At 43.3% G+C, this 20,555-nt stretch overlaps 4 protein-coding genes across 5 annotated transcripts; 3 read left to right on the forward strand and 1 right to left on the reverse strand.

Moving 5' to 3' along the window:
• Window positions 1-1,692: 1,692 nt before the first annotated feature.
• On the forward strand, window positions 1,693-5,439 carry RB195_003424 (uncharacterized protein; the record flags this gene model as incomplete). Of its 2 annotated transcripts, XM_064201068.1 has the most annotated exons (2): window positions 1,693-1,854; window positions 5,281-5,439. In XM_064201068.1, the coding sequence occupies 2 exons, from the start codon at window positions 1,693-1,695 to the stop codon at window positions 5,437-5,439; spliced, it is 321 nt and encodes a 106-aa protein (XP_064056948.1). The 2 variants fall into 2 exon arrangements, with proteins under 2 accessions (XP_064056948.1, XP_064056949.1); XM_064201067.1 differs by lacking the exon at window positions 5,281-5,439 and having other exon boundaries at window positions 1,693-1,905.
• On the reverse strand, window positions 4,685-6,281 carry RB195_003425 (uncharacterized protein; the record flags this gene model as incomplete). Its single annotated transcript, XM_064201069.1, has 3 exons — window positions 4,685-4,780; window positions 5,021-5,128; window positions 6,210-6,281. 3 exons carry the CDS (start codon window positions 6,279-6,281, stop codon window positions 4,685-4,687), a joined length of 276 nt encoding a protein of 91 aa, XP_064056950.1.
• Window positions 6,282-6,942: 661 nt separating this feature from the next.
• Window positions 6,943-18,244, forward strand: RB195_003426 (uncharacterized protein; the record flags this gene model as incomplete). The annotated part of the gene is made up of 14 exons (XM_064201070.1): window positions 6,943-6,960; window positions 7,433-7,532; window positions 7,779-7,894; window positions 7,974-8,076; window positions 8,477-8,676; window positions 15,678-15,799; window positions 16,052-16,148; window positions 16,224-16,307; window positions 16,360-16,464; window positions 16,522-16,634; window positions 16,734-16,886; window positions 17,697-17,828; window positions 17,888-18,050; window positions 18,134-18,244. The coding sequence occupies 14 exons, from the start codon at window positions 6,943-6,945 to the stop codon at window positions 18,242-18,244; spliced, it is 1,617 nt and encodes a 538-aa protein (XP_064056951.1).
• RB195_003427 (uncharacterized protein) lies at window positions 11,857-12,636 on the forward strand (the record flags this gene model as incomplete). The annotated part of the gene is made up of 3 exons (XM_064201071.1): window positions 11,857-11,912; window positions 12,167-12,349; window positions 12,471-12,636. The coding sequence occupies 3 exons, from the start codon at window positions 11,857-11,859 to the stop codon at window positions 12,634-12,636; spliced, it is 405 nt and encodes a 134-aa protein (XP_064056952.1).
• Window positions 18,245-20,555: the final 2,311 nt, after the last annotated feature.

Genomic DNA, 20,555 nt, shown 5'->3' on the forward strand with positions numbered 1-20,555 from the left:
CCTGAAATCCGTACCACCTCAGATTCGTGGGATGATGCCTTTGAAATAGCTGCTCTTGTGTTTGAGAATGCCAATTTTTGGCATTCTCAAACACAAGAGCAGCTATTTCAAAGGCAGCTATTTCAAAGGCATTTTTTTGGGTAAGATTTCAAATGGCGATATAAGCATAGATTTCAGAATAACATTGATGAATTATTTATAGAACTGATCAAAAACCGACTCAGAAGGTATAAAAAATGTACACTACATCGAAAAATAAACGACCGTTACATAATTTAACAACTGGTTGAATTATAATGAACTATTTTCTTCATCTTTGGATCGAAAACAATACGATCCCTCTATGCGTCTAATTAAAGCAATTATTGATTATTAATTAAGCAATTATTAATTAAGCAGGATAGTCTCAACAGATAGCAGTACAAAAAAATTACTCTGATATCAGTTTGGCTAATGTAAATGTCGTAGAGCGGTCATTCTGCTACCGACATTAAATCATGGCATTTTGGTTTTGGCCCCTCATCTCTCGGGTTGCCACAAAGTCGGATTAGCTTACGACATCGTTACAAAAACTTACGGCTGTTAACTGATTAGTCAACCAAAAGTTTGGAACCGTTGTCCTCCTCGTCATAACAAGGATTGCTGTAGCAACAAATGAGGTTATTGGACAGCATTCCCAACACGTCAATGCTGAAAGACTTCTAAAACTGTTGCAGAACGGCTGGGAATAAAATAGAGCTGAATTTGAATTCAATACCAAGGATTAGCCGTTCGATCCGTAGTCTAGGTTTTGCGTCCTATCGGAAACTTTAATTTCAATGAGAAGATTCTCGTTTTAGCCTTTACTTCCCCCTCAAACTTGGAAGGCCAAGCATCATTAGATATAAGGCGAAGGCATAATGGGGATATCCCAAATCAATCCGAATGTAATAGACCAATGTGAACATCCAGCTAACGCCGAACTTCAGACTTCTTCTGATGCTCACTTCGCTTACTTTCGGTTACCAATATAAATTTAAAGCAAGAAAATTTAAATAAATTTTTGCAATGGAACAGCGTTTGTAAACGAGGGTTAGTTCGCTCTTCTTTATATAGGAAAACATGCATCAGTTAATAGTTTTCTAGTAGTAATTTTGCTATAAGTCTCTGAATATTCTGAAGGATATTCAAACTTGATTTTACATCTATATCCCTTTCATAACACATTAATTTGAAGGAATATCTACGAATCTTCCTCATTAGAGGGATCACAGCCGTTTAGTCGCAAAGCTACGTGGCGCGTCGTTAGGCAGCGGAGAGAGGCTAATCGCCAACCAAAAGCGACCTTGACTCTGCCCTGAGACCCGGGTAGATCCAGGCGATTGTTTCTGATCTACCACGATTGACTTATGACATCCTTGTATTCGGCACGTCCGATCTGCCAAAAGTCTGCAATCAAGTGACTGAGAGCTGCAAGAGATGGGGTTTGGAGTCGCCTTCAACAAATACACTCCACTTGTACACTCTAATAAGAAGACGAGACGTTCTCCCACAAACCCGTGGGACCAGAGGATTGCAACCTGCCTATGGGTTTTAAAGTTTCACGCGTGTCACAGTAATAAGAAAGTCTCGTTACTCCGGAGGAGAGAATGGTAAGGTAGCGCCAGGAAGGACGAGGAGTCATATAAGCTATCGAAACGGAAAAGGACTAGGATGACGATCTGTACTTATAACGCGAGTACGCTTGCATCGGAAGCGGAGATCAAAGATCTGATGGCTCAAGCCAAGAAGATTAAGTACGACGTCATCAAACTGACTGAGACGAGGCGACGCCAAAATCTCGACTATGCTTTTGCTGATGTTATTCATGATAAGGTTCGAATGTATGTAAGAAACACCTCAGATGCTGAGGGACCAACTGGCTAAGAATGCGGATTTATCAGAGGAATGGATGCTGTTTGGTAGGTGCATATCGCTGATGTATTTGAGATGGTTACCTATATGTTGCTACCATTGAGTATTTGAGATGGTTACCTATATGTTGCTACCATTGAGTATTTGAGATGGTTACCTATATGTTGCTACCATTGACCCTGCACACGAACCATGGACCATTTCTAGGAAGACTTGTGGCGTGATCACCAATGGAATTGCCTCGTGAAACGAAGAAGAAGAAGACTGTACATCATTCCCCATAATGTGTCAGGATGCAGTGGAAGAGGTACCACCGGAAACGGAATGAGTCATATCACAGGAATGAGTGCCTACAAGAAAGGTTTTTTAAACACTACTCAAATAGTGAAATAGTTCGTAGATGACTGTTTCAGTTCTTTCAGAACTGAGCTCGCGCTATCAGTGGCATATAATTGAGTCAAATGAATCATGCTGCCATCGTCGGTACCTGTAGTAGGGTGAAAACGTGATGATCGACGAGATCGAGGACAGAGTGTAGGATCGAGTGAGGACCCTTACTACCACTTTTTTGTGTTTGTAAGTTATTCTGTTCTGTTTGTTGTTGTCTTTTCATATTAAGTTATTATTGTTGTTATTCAGTTTATTAGTTGATTTTCATTGTTCATGATATTACAATAAAAGCTTTGATACAATAAGACCTGTCCTGAAATATTTCAAATTCACAACAGCATGTAATGCAACAAGTACAACAAGTGTAACAGTAATAGTAAGAAAAGCAAAATGGAATATGTTCAAGTAAGTAACAAGTTATCCACAACAAACAACATCTGTTTAGAACCATGAGTGTGAGTAATACCTAGTAGTAAATGTGGTTAGTAAGTATAATATAATATCACGATATATAATAACGAGCTTAGTCCGTGTGTGTGTGTGTGTGTGTGTGTGTGTGTGTGTGTGTGTGTGTGTGTGTGTGTGTGTGTGTGTGTGTGTGTGTGTGTGTGTGTGTGTGTGTGTGTGTGTGTGTGTGTGTGTGTGTGTGTGTGTGTGTGTGTGTGTGTGTGTGTGTGTGTGTGTGTGTGTGTGTGTGTGTGTGTGTGTGTGTGTGTGTGTGTGTGATGCGTAAATGGGTGTGTGGGTGTGTGTGGGTGTGTGTGCGTGTGTGTGTGTGTGTGTAAAGTGGGTGTGTGTGTGTGTGTGTGTGTGTCGGTTTGTGTGTGTGTGTGTGTGCGTGTGTATGCGTGTGTGTGTGTGGTGGGTGTGTGTGTGTGTGTGTGTGTGTGTGTGTGTGTGTGTGTGTGTGTGTGTGTGTGTGTGTGTGTGTGTGTGTGTGTGTGTGTGTGTGTGTGTGTGTGTGTGTGTGTGTCACGAAATTCGAAAAAGGGGGTGCGACGGGTCCACCCGGTGTCGGATTGGTGCGTCGGCGCCATATACCCATAGAAGCGGTGCGACGGGTCCACCGGCGGCAGATAGCCATTATATGGGGTGCGACGGGTCCACCGCGCCAGATACCTGTAAAAGGGGGTGCGATGGGTCCACCGGCACCAGATACCTGTAGAAGGGGTGCGATGGATCCAGTCCACAGGGGTTACACTGGCGCGCCGGCGCCAGATACCTATGGAAGGAGGTGCGACAGGTCCACCGGCGTCGAAATAGTGCGCAATAACTTCGTGTGAATGACGCAAAAGATAGATGGTTGCAGCCGTTTCAAAGCCGTGGCCACGGGCGCTTTGCTTTACACCCTATATGACTCGTCCGTGTGTTCATCTCCTTCTTCGTTCGCCTCAAGTTGGTAGCATGCCGTTCTCAGAAAGTGGAAACGCGCATGAAAACGGCTGCTTAAATAGTAGCAGGATGTTTATGTGATCTGACGTGGAACGTTATCTTTATCAGTAAGATGATGTCCTTCACGTCATTTTATGCCGAAACATCATTCTTTGATAACTGTTTATAGAAAACAGGAGAAAAACCCATATTTCGCGTGATACTTTCAAATTTTGTTTATAATATATTGATAAGGAGTGTTTGAAGCTGAAGTTCGAATGTACTCCAAATGTAGAACTGACGCGTTTAGAAAGAAGACTATGAAATATTCGCTTATAGTTGTAATATAAAAAAGGAAGAAAGATTGCTGGAGTCCAATTTCATAGAACTAATAACACTAATATTAATTTTCGTTGATTAGCGAAGGCAAGCGAAGCAAACAACACAGAAAGTCTGAAGTACGCACCAATTCGACGCCGACGGACGCTCGCCCACCGGCGTCGGATTGGTCCAATTCTACAGGTATCTGGCGCCGGCGCCGGATACCTGTAGAAGGAGGTGGAACGGGTCCACTGGCGTCGTACTAACGCGCCGGCGCCAGATACCTATAGAAGAGCGTGCGACGAGTCCAACGGCGTCAGATTGCTATAATATGGGGTGCGCTCCAATGACCGGCGTCGATGGACCTGGTCATTGGAGCGCAATAAATTAGTGTGCATGACGCAAAAGGTAAATGGTTGCAGCCGTTTCATAGCCGTAACCACTTGGCGCTTTGCTCTTCACCTTTATGACTACTCCCGTGTGCCTATTTCCTTCTTCTTTCGCCTCAAGTTTGTAGCATGCCGTTCTCAGAAACTGACTGCTTAAATAGTAGCAAAATGTTTATGTGATTTGACGTGGAACGTTATCTTTATCAGTAGGATGATGTCTTTCACGTTATTTTGTGTTAAAACATCATTCTGTGATAACTATTGGGAGAAAACAGGAGGAACACCCATACTTCGAGTAATGCTTTCAAATTGTATCTATATTATTCTGGCATCGAAGGAGTGTTTGTAGCTGATGATCGAATATTCTCCAAATGTAGAATTGACGCGTTTGGAAAGAAACCTCCGTAACCTTTTGCCTTAATTTATAATATAAAGAAGAGAAGGAAAGCGTTGTTAAAAAACACAAATCTAATTTTACAGAAAACACCACTACTATTAACTTTCATTGATCAGTGACAGGGAGCGAAGCTAAAATCACCGAAAGTCTGAAGTCCGGCTTTAGCCGGACATTTAGACTGGTATATAATAAGTGTAATAAGTAACTGTGATTAGTGAAATACTAATTACCAGTACAACATATTATGGTGCTGACAAACCTGATTTTGTGATTTTCGCCGAGTTCTCGTCATAGCTCCGTCGAATTGGTGGTACCTTTCCACATTTCGCAGCGCATCTGTCCGGCAGACCAACAAATTATGAAGGACCTAAAATGGTTTATTTAGAGGTACTCCATTATAATGACATCAGCTGATGAAGGCGGCTCTGCACCCCCGACCCGCGCCTGTCTCGACGGGGCGACGGGTCGACGGGCCAGCGACTATGTGGCTGAGGTTGGCGTTTTAGAGTGTGAATTCAGAACTTCTGCGTGCAAAAGACAGTGATCCCTGATTATCTGATTGGCGCTGTACAACCAACCCAGCACAGCAACCGTCACAAGAAAGAGACATCTACTAGATATAACTGCACTTTCGCACCACCATCAGCACGAGATGAGAGGAGAACGGCTATTGAGTGAAGCTACGACAACGAATTGGAAGGATCAGGTTCGAGAACCAATGCGGGTTTTGAGGATTTTCCCCTACTGAACGGAAACTAAAAAAAGGATAGATCAAGAATTGAGATGATAGATGCTAGGGTTTGTCATTGGAAAAGGAATTATGTATGCAGAATGGAATAATTTGAGGAGAGTATATAAAATCGGAAAAGTGGTTAATGTGATAACTCAAGCCGATAATAATTCAACCACCTCCTCTACAATATCTGGTCGATATCAGCTGATGAAGACGGATCCGCACCGCCGACTCGCGCCTGTCTCAACGGGGCAGTGGCTGTGCGGTTGCGGATGGCGTTTCAGTGTCAATGCAAAACTTTGCCTACAAAAGACATTGATCCCCACTGATCTGACTGCTGCTGGACGAGCAATCCAGCAAACCAACAGCCGCAATAACTGAATATCCCCTACAGCTTCACATCTGCACCACTACCTGTACGAAACGAGCACGAGATGTGAGAGATGTGTATACGACAACGAAATGGAAGTAAGAGGTCTGCCACCTTCATTCACTTCAAACTCCTATTGAATAACAATAATAACACTTCATCCGACCAGCCGAACAATACTTCAGCTCTAGCACATTCAGTTTCCTTACAGTATAGACAACTCTCTCTACCCCTCTCGATATATATCCTTCTGTTTCTCTTCGTCCATCTCTTTTTCACTTTCTGCCCCAATCAGCTTAAGCTGACCCATTGAACTTATCTTATGGCAGTTCGGCGGGTACTAACTCGTCTTTCTGCCGCTTTTTTCGATGGCGGCGCGACCCGTCGACCGCCCCATAGTGAACGTTCAATAATCATCGGAACACTGAGCCGCCAAACCGCGCCGCCCGCGCGGCTGTGAACTCAGCGGGCAGCCTTACGAATTGCAGTAAAACACTTTGGAGCATCCCAAGTGGATTGATACGCCATTGACTTTATCCTGACTTTACTTTTAATGACTATATGGGGTCGAAAACTGCAGAAACGGGTGCGATGACGCTCATTTCTTTTTAAATGCCGTAAAAAACGGCCTGAAAAATGCGGCGTGTGCACAAGTGTGGCGCACTCCAATAGAACTCACCGTACATAACAGCTCGAAGTTCTACTGAGCGCGCCAGCCTTGTGAACGCGCAACATCTTCCAGCAATTAGAAAGAAATGAGCGTTTCTGCAATCTGTGACCCTGTATAGTCATTTACCATCGGAAATCCATACAACCCTTTGCTATGAAATCCCTTTCAGCGCACCTTTCTGTAAGACAGTCTCTCTGCTTGTCCTGAAATTTCTCCTTATTATATAGCATGACTTCTGTTGAACCGTATAATGCTTGAATTTAGCTTCCTGAACAGTACTCAATATGCGAACCAATGTTGATCTGTTTTAAGCAGTTCAGAATGATCTCGGTCAAGATTTCTGCAGGCCAAAAGCATATCATTATCGGTCACTCAAACTTTTTTTCCCTTGACATGTTATAGTCGGTAATGTACTCGAATCTTCAGGTTAGTTTATTTAATTTTAATTTTAATTTATCTATTCATTAGTTCTACACCTCTATAAGACCCGTCTTCTAATATAGATATCCTTTGCTCCCTATCTTTTTCTCTGCTTTAGAAGATATAATGTGGTGAAACTTCTTCTAGTTTTTTGGATGTTTAGATCCATGACAAGTTTTCTACTAAGCAAAACCGCTCTACTTGATATATAAGGTTCTATGTTCGTTAAAATCTGCTCTACGCCTCACAATCGTTTTGCAGAACATTGGACAACTGAGCATAGAAAATGTGTGCATAAGAAAGAAGCGTCGTCCACCATGAATATGCTTCGAACTCTACTCTTTGACCATCCTTTGTAAAAGAACTCTTTAAACCAACAAAAATCTCTTATTACACCAGTTGGGATACTAGATACCAAAAGAATATTTATCAGTCACCTATATCATTCTTTGCTTACGGTATCATGGTACGCTTACAGGATCATTTTTCTATTTGCTATATAGGAACCTGGTCACACTTGGTTACTTTCACATCTCGATTTCCTTCCATCTCAGCGACCATGTCATCGGATTCGGAGGGTAAGAACCTACTTGATTAACCTGCCAAGCTTACAAATAAGACCCAAACGTGGAAAAGACGGAATTCAATGGTCGTAAGCTAGTAGCTTTGAAGAAAGATATTAAAAGATATCTTCACGATTCCACGCTAACTTAAGCCTAACGTGAGTTTTTCGAAACAAGTGGGTTCAAGAATGTGTTAGCTGGTGTTAGGTAGTGAAGGAGTAGTTGCTTGCTAGTAAGTTTATACCAGCTCGGACATTTTAGGGGAATTTCAACTCCTCATGAATGTCTACGGTGATGTTCTAAAATGGTTGTTCAGTCTTGCTGGCTTAGAAAAACATCCAGCTGCTGGATTTGATGAAGCTGAAATCAATAAAGATGTGAGTATAAACTAGAGAGTGCCATCATTGACAAAAACAAACAAAAAAGGTAAAATAGTCGTCAAAATTAGACGTTTAGGTGCTGGAAGCCTGCAAGTGCATGATTCTTTCGGATGAACAGCTTCGAGGTGTGATGGCAGCATTACATGATGGAATGGAGAAGGGTCTCAGGAAGGGGACACGTAAGTGACAATTTAACAACATAGAATAATAAAATAAAGAAGATATAGAATAATAAGAGTTTGATGGAGATAATGACCGACGACGTACCACTAGTGAAGTCAAAAGTCATCAAAATTTGCGATCTCTGCAGCTTTTCGTGCCAAATCTGACCGACAGTTTAAACTTGCGCCGTCATATCCGTATTCATCGCTTGGAGCTAAACACTATCCTCTCTGGAGCAGTACGAAATGAAATCCGCAAGAAATAAGAAAACCGCGTCGCCTCGGGCACAACTGTTCACACAATTCGAAACTCTCGGTGAAATTATTTCTTTTGGAGGGTAGAGACAACAATTAGAAGGCTGTTGTTAGGTACATTTCTGTCGCAGAGGTTTTCAACACTTCATAATCAAGTTTTCAGCACCTGGTATCGGCCTTGATATGATTCCTTCGCACGTTCGTGCTATTCCTAACGGCACAGAATATGGAGATTATCTGGCGTTGGATCTTGGTGGCACGAATTTCCGCGTTCTCCTAATCCGCCTGAGAGGAACCGAAGCCGAAATGAAAGCGAGAACCTTTGAACTTCCAACTTCTGTGCAGCGCGGAACTGGTGAAGCGGTGAGCAGTTTTGACGGATAGAGGAGCACGTGACTAGCACAACAAGAAACCAAGCAAGATTAGTCACGAAAACAACCAAATATAAAGAAATTCCATAAATATCAGTAACAAATAGTTTGGATACTTTACTGATTCCCAATACTGTTCTCGGTCGTTACTTTCCCTCAGTTTTCATTCAAGATGTTCCAGTTACGTTGGTTGTGGGCCATCAGTACTGCACATGAGTGCACATGAGCTCTACTTATTGGGGGTCTCCAGGAAGTTGAGCATTTTTTGGGACCCACTTTAACGTTCTTTTAGTCCATCTTTCATCGGTCCTCTTTACATTGGGACCGGCCCACCTAAATTTGATTTTCGATATAATTATGATAATATAATGATGAGCCATTCCTCTTAAATGCATCGCCACACGAATCTGAGGGTGGTGCGGATTTCAGGTCGAGTATTCATATACGGGACCGTAGATTAAGGAGAGGGGGTGATTCCGTCCATTTCTTGCTAATTGCCGTAAAAAACGGCCCGGAAGATGCAGCGCCGCACAAGATTGGCGCGCTCCAATCGGACCTCTTGTACAAAATGGTGCGCCAAAACGAATGAAGCCGTATCTTCCGGGCCGTTTTTTACGGCAATTAAGAAGAAATGAACGGAATCACCCCCCTCTCCGTAGTTTCCCATCCTGTATACGAATACTCCACCTGAAATCTGCACCACCTCAGATTCGTGGGGTGATGCCTCTAAGTCAGAGCTGTGAAGATCTACTATGTGTGGTTTGCGCTGGTTAAATTTCAGAATACACATTTCAAGTCCTCTGTAAGTAGTAACTTCCCGGTGTACATGTGATAGACGGAGCAGGTATCCCAACCCCATTCACTTTTGGGCGGTTAGGGAAAGGAGCCCCTTCACTTTCAAACGGTTTGCGGAGGGACCTCCTTCCCTTTTGGGTGGTTGGCGAAGGGATCCTTATCACTTGACATGCACCCCATGAACTGAAAACCCTTCACCTGAGGAGAATCCGGCTTCTCGCTACCGCTCCCATGTTACTCAGACGTGGCGGCAGTGCTCCACATCTCTCCTGGCTGGCACAGCACTGGAAGAAGTGTCGAGTAGAATAGGTGGATCTTGCTCCGTCAGTTTTTCATAACTTCCTTGATGGATCTGAATGCCACTTATGCTATTCTCATCCATCTATTCGGTTCTTTCTTCAAGTCAATCTCCATATTCATTCTTGCGCAAGATGAATTTAAAAGAGTGGCGGGTAAGGAGGCTTCCACAGATTTCTGTACATCCCTTCGATCATGCTTTCTTTGCCAATTAACGATAGAGATCATTCCAACGAGGTTCGCCGTCAGCGGAATTAGCTGGATCCGCATGTTAACCACCGATCATAGTGCAGACCATTTGAAAAGATACCGATGTATATCAATAAACACGAGACTTTCATATATTTCATCTAATTTTCTAATCTAATTTTTGACCACGGATCTCCCGCATTAGAGACATCACAGCCGGTTAGTAGCGAGGCAACGCAGCGCGACCCCGGGTGGCGGATAGGGGGCTAAGCGCGGACCAAAAGCGAACTTGTGCTTACCCAGAGACGCGGGTGGATTCAGGAGATGGACTTCCTGTTTCTGCTGAGCCAGGACTGACTCATGACATCCTTGTATCTCGCACGTCGGTCGGGCCAAAAGCCTGCAATCAAGTGACTGAGAGGCGCAAGGGCAGTTTGGAGTCGCCTCCAACAAATAAGCTCCACATGTCCACTCCGGGAGAACGCAAGTTCTCCCAAAAATTCATGGGACTAGAGACTTGCAACCTGCCCATGGGTTTCAAAATTTTACGCATGTCACAGCAATAGAAAGGAGTCTCTTGATTTCGGAGGAAAACCTGGTACGGTAGCGCCAGAAAGGACGGAGTTGCAGGAGTCATATAGGCTACCGAAACGGAAAAGGACTAGAATGACGATCTGTATTCACAATGCACGTACGCTTGCAGCGGAAGCGCCCATCGAATATCTGATGATGCAAGCTAAGAAAATTATGTACGACGTCGTCGGACTGATCGAGACGAGACGACGTCATCCTCTCAACGCCGTATATGAAACTGGAGAAAAACTGTTCTTAGGAACATGCGACAGTAGAGGTGTTGGTGGAGTTAACGTCCTCGTCAACACGAGTATGGCAAAAAACATCGACTCTTTCGAACAACTTACGACCGGAATCGGACGTCTGCGGATGAGAAGATGTGGTCCAACACCAGCTTTGACCATCTTCGTCGCTTACGCTACGCTCCAAAATCAAGCTATGAAGAAGAAGAAGTCGAAGTTCCTATATGGACGTGGAGAAGTTCTACCGAGAAGATCATGCCTTCTACAAGGTCATAATTGGTGACTTCAATGCCATAGTTGGACCAGGAAGAACGCCTGAAGATCTTCACATCGGGACCTACGGCCTAAAATGGATTGAACAGGTGGAGAGGCTCTGCGAGTTCATCATGACGACTAAGACCATCCATGAGAACTCGCAATTTCAGAAGCCCTCTTCTCTACGCTGGATGTGGGAGTCACCCGGTGGAAGGAACCGTAATGAAATAGACCACATCATCGTCAATAAAAGGTTCTGCCTGATGGACGTCGCTGTTGTGCCAAAGTTCTACACGGGATCGGACCATCGCCTCCTCCAAAGAAGATTTTCCTTCACAAGGGGAGAAAAGAAAACCGCCAAGTTCAAAGAGAGAAATCCCAGAACTATCATAATCTGGGATCTCTAGCCTACTTAGGCTAGCTAGGCTAGCCGACTTTTGTGAAGATTCCGCGATGGACAACATCAACGAGGAATATGACCGGCTTGTTGAACACCTTCACGACTGTGCGAAGAAGGCTGAGAGTTTTAAAACCTTCAGAAGACGCTCATCTCTTGAAACTCGAGCTGATACGCCAGCATGGAACAGGACGAGCCGCAGGGAACCAAGAACTCTCGTTCGAGCTCGCAAGCTGCAGAGGCGGGGAAAAGCATCCGCTTGCCCGTCGAGACTCCGCCAGTCGCAAAACGAGGATGACTGCTCCTCGGAACCCGAAGGGAACAACCATTGCATAGAGAAGGGGAATAGAGAAAATCATCTACGACTTCTACTCTGATCTCTTCGACAGCCATGTCCACTTGCCTCCTCACCATCTGAGGGAAGATGGACAAGTCATTCCAGAGGTTCTCCCGTCCGAAATACGACATGCTATCATGTCGGTAAGAAATCGTACGGCACCCGATCCCGACAGAATAAGACCAGAACAACTGAAGAACCTTCCGCTAGTACTCGTCAACACCCTGGCGAGGCTCTTTACACATTATCTGTCGGAATGCAAGGTTCCTACACAGTAGAAGACCAGTAAGACCGTGTTGTTGCATAGAAAGGGAGATCCACATGACATTGGCAACTATCGCCCGATCCGCTTACTGTCCGTCATCTACAAGCACTTTACAAGAGTGTTCCTTAATAGGGTTGAAAAAGTCTTGGATGAAGGACAGCCATGCGAGCAAGCAGGGTTTCGAAAAGGATTCAGCACGATTGACCACGTTCACACTGTTTCGAAACTCATCAAAGTATCACGAGAGTACAAGATGCCGTCCTGTCTCACCTTCATCGACTTGAAGAAGCCTTCGACTCAGTTGAGACGGAAGCAGTCATGGAAGTCTTGGACAACCAGGGCGTCCCTACTCAGTACATAAAGGTACTTCGAGGTGTACAGGGTGATACAATCTCACCCAAAATATTCACAGCCACCCTCAAGAATACAAATACAGGAATACAATGCAAAAGTTGGAATGGGACTACATGGGAGTGAAGGTTGATGGTCGGCAGCTACACTATTTGCACTTTGCTGATGACATCGTACTGATAACACCTAGCATCAGCCAAGCGGAAAGAATACTGACCGAATTCGACGAAATATGTGGATGCATCATGTGAAAGTGCAAAAGACGATGTTCATGCGCAACGGATGGGTCTCGGACGTCCCATTCGCCCTTAACGGAACGAATATATCCGAATGCACCAGTTACTTTTATCTGGGTCGGGAATTAAACATGATGAACGACCTGACCACCGAGCTAGGTAGGAGGAGACGAGCGGCTTAGGAAGCGTATAAGAGCATCGAGGATGTAGTGAAGAAGACAAGAAACACCCGGCTCCGTGCTCACCTCTTCAACACCACCGTACTTCCTGCTTTGACCTATGCTTCGGAAACCTGGTCATTTCGCAAGTAGGAAGAAAACGCGGTGAGCGTCACTGAACGCGCAATTGAGAGAGTGATGCTAGGAGTATCCCGTTTCACACAAGTGAGGGACGGGCTTCGAAGTTCTCTCCTACGTCAGCGATCGAAGATTAGAGACGCCGCGTTTGCCAAGGAAAGTAAAAGAAGATGGGCAGGACACTCGATGCGTTTTTATGACAACCGTTGGACCAGAGCCGTGAGCGACGGGGTTCCCCGCGATATTAAGCGCACTACAGGAAGACCGCTGACCCGATGGTCAGATTTCTTCACGATGTCCTTCAAAGAAAATTACGATGCTCTTCGTGTCCCACGCGAAAAGAGGAACCACAGGGCGACTCTGGCACGCGATCGGGACAAATGGAAGAATTAGAATTACTGCCAAGGTGATCTAATTTCCAAGCTACTAAACTATTTTGGAAAATCAAACACATTTATTAGAATTTTCTAGAAGGAATTTTGCTGGAATGTTCAAAGTTTTCTTTAAGGAACTTCATATAAGAAAATTATTACATGAAAATCATTACAAGCACATTTCTCTGCCCTAGGATTCTCGCTTTTGATACGGTTACAAACATGAGATCACATTACATCAGAATATTTTCCTTAAAATTGAAGAGGATGACAACTACCAATATCCCATAAGATCCAAGCTTTTGTAAGTTTTGCTTAAGTTGTTTCCATGTAAAGTTCACGAACAATGTCTTCGGTCTTGGAATAGATGAAGTAACGTAGACCGGAAGAAAGTGATAAAAAGGAGATATGAATGGAAAAAGGTCCTTGAGCGAGAAACTTTCCATACGTCTGTTGTCTTGAAAGAACTCCATTTGAAAAGACTCATAAACATCTTAGGAAGGATATGTTTACAAAAATTACACTCGTCAGACCATCACACTATTTAATATCTTGTAGAATTAAGTAAATCATATAGAATAATTACGAGTTTACTGTACGTATATTCGTAATTTGTAATTATTCTCCTTATTGCTCTATTTGATCCTGTAATTTCGATAACTCCCATTGTGTATCCTGTTTTTAATAATCCCTTGCAACTGTGCAGCTCGTCGCTCTGTATACCCAAGATAGCATCTAGTATGGTTGTCTATGTCTCGCTGAACTGCTGGAGCAGAGCTTCGTCGAGCTACGTTCGCGTCTCTACTGGCATATCTACTAGATACTAGATGTCGGAGGGTCTCTCGACGCCTCCTTACTGTAGATTTAAAGATCGCGTTCTAGACAGTTTTCATTGATGAGGTGAGTGTTGGTGTTTCAACTGCTCACAGGGTTCACAACATAAATTCGAAGTCGCACAGTCACAAACGCGGCATAGTAGGGTCAAAACGACATGAAGCACGCAACTGCGTACGCGGCTTCTCTCAAGGCTCTTTGGTGGAGGGTAGCGGCTAGGAGCGTGGTGAAACCCTTTCTAGCACCACCCATCGATGTACCTTGCGACAGTCCCACCTCGGTCCTAACTGCTGCTTCAACTGCGCCGTTACGTACGCAAATGCACAGCAACCACACTCGTGATTCATGCCGATTTGATCCGATTATATAAAGTTAAAATGATAACGTTTTTGCCGCTAATCAATCCGCTTGGGATGTGCTCCCTGTCGACCCAGTCGACTGGGTCGACGGGGACTGTTCACTTCAATTCAGAGTCGTTTGAAGTTTACGAACGTGTAACTGCCCTATACTTGCGGTAGCTAGCTGATGTGTCAAGTCAGTGTTTTTATCCTCCCAGACAAGTCTGGTACCAATTTATCGACACGGGAGGGATGAAAGGCTTGGTGAGTGCTAGTGCGGATTCGAACGTGCGATCGATCGTGCTAGAAGCGGAACCTGTAACCGCTACACTACAACCGCCCTTCCCGCATTATATAGTCGCATCAATACGACATGAAGCACGGTGCATTTGCGTACGCGCTCAAAACGGCGCTCGAAATGCTGGAGGCAGCAGAAGCGGAAACGAGGGGAGTATTGCAAACTGCATCGATGGATGGACGAAAGATCGTGAAAGCGTTTCATCATGTGTACAAGCACAAACTACTGTTTTATTAGGTTTTGCCCTCCACTTTACCGTTTTGATGCCTCCGATCCTTGGATTTGTAATGGGAGGGGGGTTCGTATTTTTGCTGTAATACTTGTAAACCACGTCCAATCCCACCTCCAATGAAAAGAGCATGATCATCGAAACAAAAATCAACATCGGAAACATCATCGCATCTTTGCTGCGTGCAACCAGTTTCGTGGAGACGCCAACTGTATACTTAAAGGCAGCGTATAACGGAACTGACGTAGTGTGAAAACGTCATAAAAACATAGAGTTTAGAATGTAGAACACGACGATGGGCATGCTCCCGCTCAATTTCTCCTGATTGCCTTGAAAAACGACTTTCTCCATGTGCGAGCGGTGGAAAAGCAATGAGTCTCAGCAGCCTATTCAAAAAAAAAAAAACAAACAAACAAATGAATAGGTTAGAGATGGAATTGTAGGAACAAACGCTGTTCCTGGGCAGTTTTTTAAAGGATAATTAGGTGAAACTGAGCGGAGCCATGCTCATATTCCCATTCTCCATTCCAAACTCTATGTTTTCCATCAGGTTTCCACATTACGTCAATTTCGTGGTGCGCTACCTCCGAGGGTCTTTCCAGTCCGCTGCGGGCGCTTGTACTTTGAAAACAACCAAGAATGAGTCAGTTATTATATATGTGGTGTTTGAGAACAGTACCTGTTCAGCTCTTCGATCATATTGCTAAATGTATTGCTGTCTTCACAAAGGAGGAGTTCGGAAAAGAGAAGAAGAAGCTCGCGTTAGGATTTACTTTCTCATTTCCAACAAAACTCGATGGCCTTGCAAAGTAAGCAGTAAATATATCCCTTCGAATAACGAAAGTTAAAGCTAGAAAATCTTTCATCCATAACTACCGCATTAAATTTTTATATACGACTAAAGAAACTTACCCACTAGTACTAACTTACTTAGTTACTTACACTTTTCTCGATTATTCTTCCCTTTGATGCAGCCCAATTGAAAAAGAGATTTTTATAAATTGTTTGACAGGCTTTCCATGGTATTGTAAGCATATATTTTGATTATTATTCACGCTTAGGGGAATATTGATCCGCTGGACAAAAGGATTCTGTGCTAGTGGCGTTGTAGGAAAGGATGTTGTTCGTTTGCTTAGAAGAGCATGTAAAAAGATTCCGGTAAAGACTTCTCTCATGTATCCATTTAGATTAAATTTTCAAGAAAAAAAAAGATCCGTATCGCACCGTGTTAAGGAAATTGATGTCGATGTTGTCGCAATCCTTAACGATACTGTTGGAACACTTATGGCATGCGCTTTTAGCGATAAGAACTGCCAGGTAATTCAAAACGTGAACTGCCCTCACCTTTTGCCCAGAAGGTATTCTTCAGATGGGTGTCATCCTTGGAACAGGAACTAATGCCTGTTACATGGAAAAACTTAAAAACGTCCATAAAATGAAGGGAGAATGGGAAAACGATGGACTCCCGGACGAAGTAGGATTTATCAAAATCATTTTTCTTTGTCGTCTACTAATTTCTATTACTTTCCAGATAATTATCGACATAGAATGGGGAGGTTTCGGTGACGATGGGTGTCTATCTTTCGTGCAAACAGAATATGACAAAGAGATCGATGAGAAAAGCCTTAATCCAAAGCGACAATTGTATATCCCTTTAAACTGCTCCTAAATCAGCTCTAATCTCTATCTTCATTGATTTCTTCCTTGATATTGAACGATTTCCCAAGAATTTTCCGGATTTAGATTCGAAAAAATGATCTCTGGAATGTATATGGGTGAACTGGTTCGAATTATCTTAGCTTCTCTAGCAAAGAAAGGTGTGGTGTTCGGTGGAGACAGTACAGCGATCTCGAAACGAGAATGTTTCACAACAAAACATGTTTCTGAAGTTGAAACGTAGGTTCTGTCATATTTACCAAACAGAAAAAATATGCACTACTTCTTTTAGCAGCAGCCATTTTTTTGCCCATAGATCACATCTATAGAGTAGCGATGCATTCCAAAGAAACTAAACTGGTCCCCCTTCCACACATTCCCACTTGAAGTCCTACATAGTAAGACAAAAGTCCTAAATAATAAGACAAAAGCATATGTAAAACTACAGCTTTACTGTACATAGTGGTTTCGTGGGTCAAAACGGCCTGAATTATGGTGCAAGTGGGAAAGCGGATGCGCTCGATGTTGATGAACTTGGACCTAGCTCACGACTCTAACTGGAGACGCCAAAGGTTCCACGACGAGCGAATCCGCCTATGCAACAGCACCACAATAAGTAGTTCCAATCGTGAAGCAAGATATATTTTTAGTAAAACTAGTTGTATTATCGCAAATGACTGCCTATCGCCTAGCCTTCTCTTAACTCCCAAAAGTGATTTTCAACTTAATTAACTTTAACGAGCAAGTGTCATTTCATTTGCTGGGAGAGCACTAACACATAATAATTGTAGTGAGGACAATCTTACTTACAATTCGCTATAAGGCCAAAATCACCTCTCAACTTCCTCATCCCTACCTCTTACTAGCAGATAATCTCAGTTTTGCTTTTTCTCAGAAGAGAATTTTCACAATATTGTAAAAAAGACCTATGCGTTTTGCCCCATTTGTGTATTCCAGAAGAAAAATAAATGGTTATTAGAAACTACAAAAGGCTTGAACGTTACTAATCACGTCGTTAATTGCTTTATCACGTAGAGTAAAAATTTTTAGTGAAATAGAAGAAGGAGGAAAGTCCAAATCTTTCCCGAAAACACGTGAAATCCTCAACCAGATCGGTGTGAAGAACATCAGCAATAATGATTGCTTGCACGTCGCATACGTGTGCAGCGTAGTTAGTACAAGGTAAGTATTTCGTTGTGGTTCTAACCAATTACTGAAATATAGAAAACAAGACATTTCAGAGCAGCGTACCTCTCAGCTGCAGCCTTTTCGCAGGTGTTAAATCGTATGAAACGTCCTTACAAAGTCACCGTCGGTGTTGATGGATCTGTATATCGTTTCCATCCCACTTTCAAACGACTTTTAGATCAAAAGATACGCGATCTGATCGACAAAGAGATTCAAGTAAGCGCTATCACCTTTAATAAAACATAATCAACTCAACTGTGACAACAGTCTGTAAAAAAAAAGTGGAAGGTAAACTTTAGTTTCAAATCAAACTGTCAGTGGACGGTAGTGGTGTTGGTGCAGCTGTAGTGGCAGCTGTTGCAAATCGTATCAAGAGGGAGATGACTAGCAGATCCGAGAAAACCAACTGAACTTGAAAACACCTTGTGAGGATGGTTCATTTATGGGCAACATACCATGAATCTGAATGAATTCGCTGGAAAATCTAGAGTTAGGATTGTAGATTGCAGATCAAGGGCGGTTTTGCTCATCCCTCCCTCATGGTCGTAAGAAACGGCGTGGAAGACGACTTTTTTTGAAGACGATTTCAGTTGCAACGAGCCAGCCTTGTGCCCGCAATTGTGATCGATCAAAAACAATGATCTCTTCTCACAAGTCTATTCAAGAAAAACCAACGAATAGGCTGCTAAGGGGACAGGAACGTGTGCATAGGGACTAAAGTGGTTCCCACACTGCTTTTTAGGACTAGCAGGGAGAGATGAGCGCAACCACCCCTGATCCCGCAATCTACAACCCCATCTTTTCATCTTTTCTCGCGGGTTCCCCCACCAGGTCAAATTCGTGGTATGCTGCCTCTGAAGACAACATACCACGAAATTGATGATGCTGGGGTCTTTCGACGAGAAGAAACTGTTAAGGGTGCAGATCACGAGTATCGGCGCAGGCATACTCGCTCACGGGCAATCAATTGGCAGCTAATACTACGTCTCCCTTCGCTGACAAATTTGGTGCGTATGCCTGCACTCGCGCATTTGACACTTTGACTAGCTGCCTCGTAAGAAGATTCGATCAACAAGTCCTTTTCGCATGTCGTATTCACGATGATTAGGAGGCATTGTGCTTTCGTTTCTGTTATCGCATTCATACTCGTGATCTACAACTCTGACGGTATCTTCTCGTTCAAGTATCCCAGCATGGTCTTAATGGTGAGCTGCATTTAATACATATTCATCGAATTGAAAACAACAAAAAACTATTCCAGACGACATCAATTTTTCATCTATGAATGTATAAAGTCCAAAGCACAATAAACTCGTTTGTAATTTTTGTAGTAGCTCATCAGCATGGGCAGCAACGAATCACTAACACTAGCGGTGCTTCCTGTTTTTCAAGAAATTACTCTTTCCTGCTGGATGAAAAGGGGTAAAAATTCGCATCACTTCTCGCTGAGAGATGAAAACCATCACTGAAAGGTTTTACTTGAACACATTTCATTCCCAGTTCCTGTGTCAACCCTGATCATCCCCGCTTGTGAAGCTCACCCCAAAATTCTTCCTTCGGAAGTGGGAGTTGCTATCAAAAGCAAGAACCTGGGTACAGGCCCTGAGGCTGATTTTATATTAGTGGACTTTCTCTGGGTTGATGGTCATCTTCAAGCAATTCAGCGCATACGACGTTCAATCTTCAGGAAAAAATGATCTCAAATCGGAAAAGACTTCGCGAACCTTTCTTATCCATCAGAAAGGTGACTGAGAAGACCTTCGAGACTACTGCCTGATATGCTTGTTGAGACTTCTGCACAAAGTCTTCGCGAAGGTCCTTCTCGTCCGCATACTACAGACTCTAGATGAGGCCCAAAGCAAAGAACAAGCTGGATTCTGCAGGGATTCCTTCCGCATGGAACCAATCCAAGCCGTGTCGAGTGTTATTGGCTGTCTTTCGCGCTAAACTTGGTCGACTATGCTGTCACTTGTTCTCAAATACGTCGTATTTGAGAACATTAACCAATTGCTACGATTGATGCACCACTACAATACAAATGTTACGGCCCCTGCCCCACCATCCCCACTGAAAAGTGAGTACGATAAAGTGATACTATGTCGCCCAAGCTGCTCACGTGCTGCACCACAATGAGCAAAGAAGTCACTTGTTTCGGAAAAAACAGGATATACTTTGACTGAAGACCTTCCAAATCCTCGTTTCAAGAGCGTCTCTTCTAGAGGAGTATTAGTGAAGCAGGGGGATAACAAAGAACAAAATAGAACAAATAATAAGAAAATAGAACTAATAAATTGAAAGAAGACCGTGTTCATGAACAACGTCTTCTACGAGAACGAAGCAGACAAATCGAATAAGAATCAAGCGTGAAACAATGTTGCAAGTATTCATATTCAATGCTCAATGGTAGCTTCTGATCATGAATTTCTATGAACCTGCTCAAAGTTTACTGTTTGAGACTAGTAAACATGAGAGGGACGAACGCAATGAGGCGACACATAGCACTACGTCCTTGTATAATAAACAAAAATTCCTGCACATTACAATCCAAATACCAAATGTGATGCTAAGCGTATATTTTGTACATGAACTGTGAGGAATTTGAAGGAAGTGGAAATATCAAAATAGACTGCGCGGTCGTCATCGATAAAACTGAGATGAACGAACCTTGAGTGTTTTCATTTGTGGATAACGCGGTCTCTACAAGAGATCTGTTATCAGGTT

Source organism: Necator americanus, chromosome IV (assembly GCF_031761385.1).
Source record: "Necator americanus strain Aroian chromosome IV, whole genome shotgun sequence".
Classification (NCBI taxonomy): domain Eukaryota; kingdom Metazoa; phylum Nematoda; class Chromadorea; order Rhabditida; family Ancylostomatidae; genus Necator; species Necator americanus.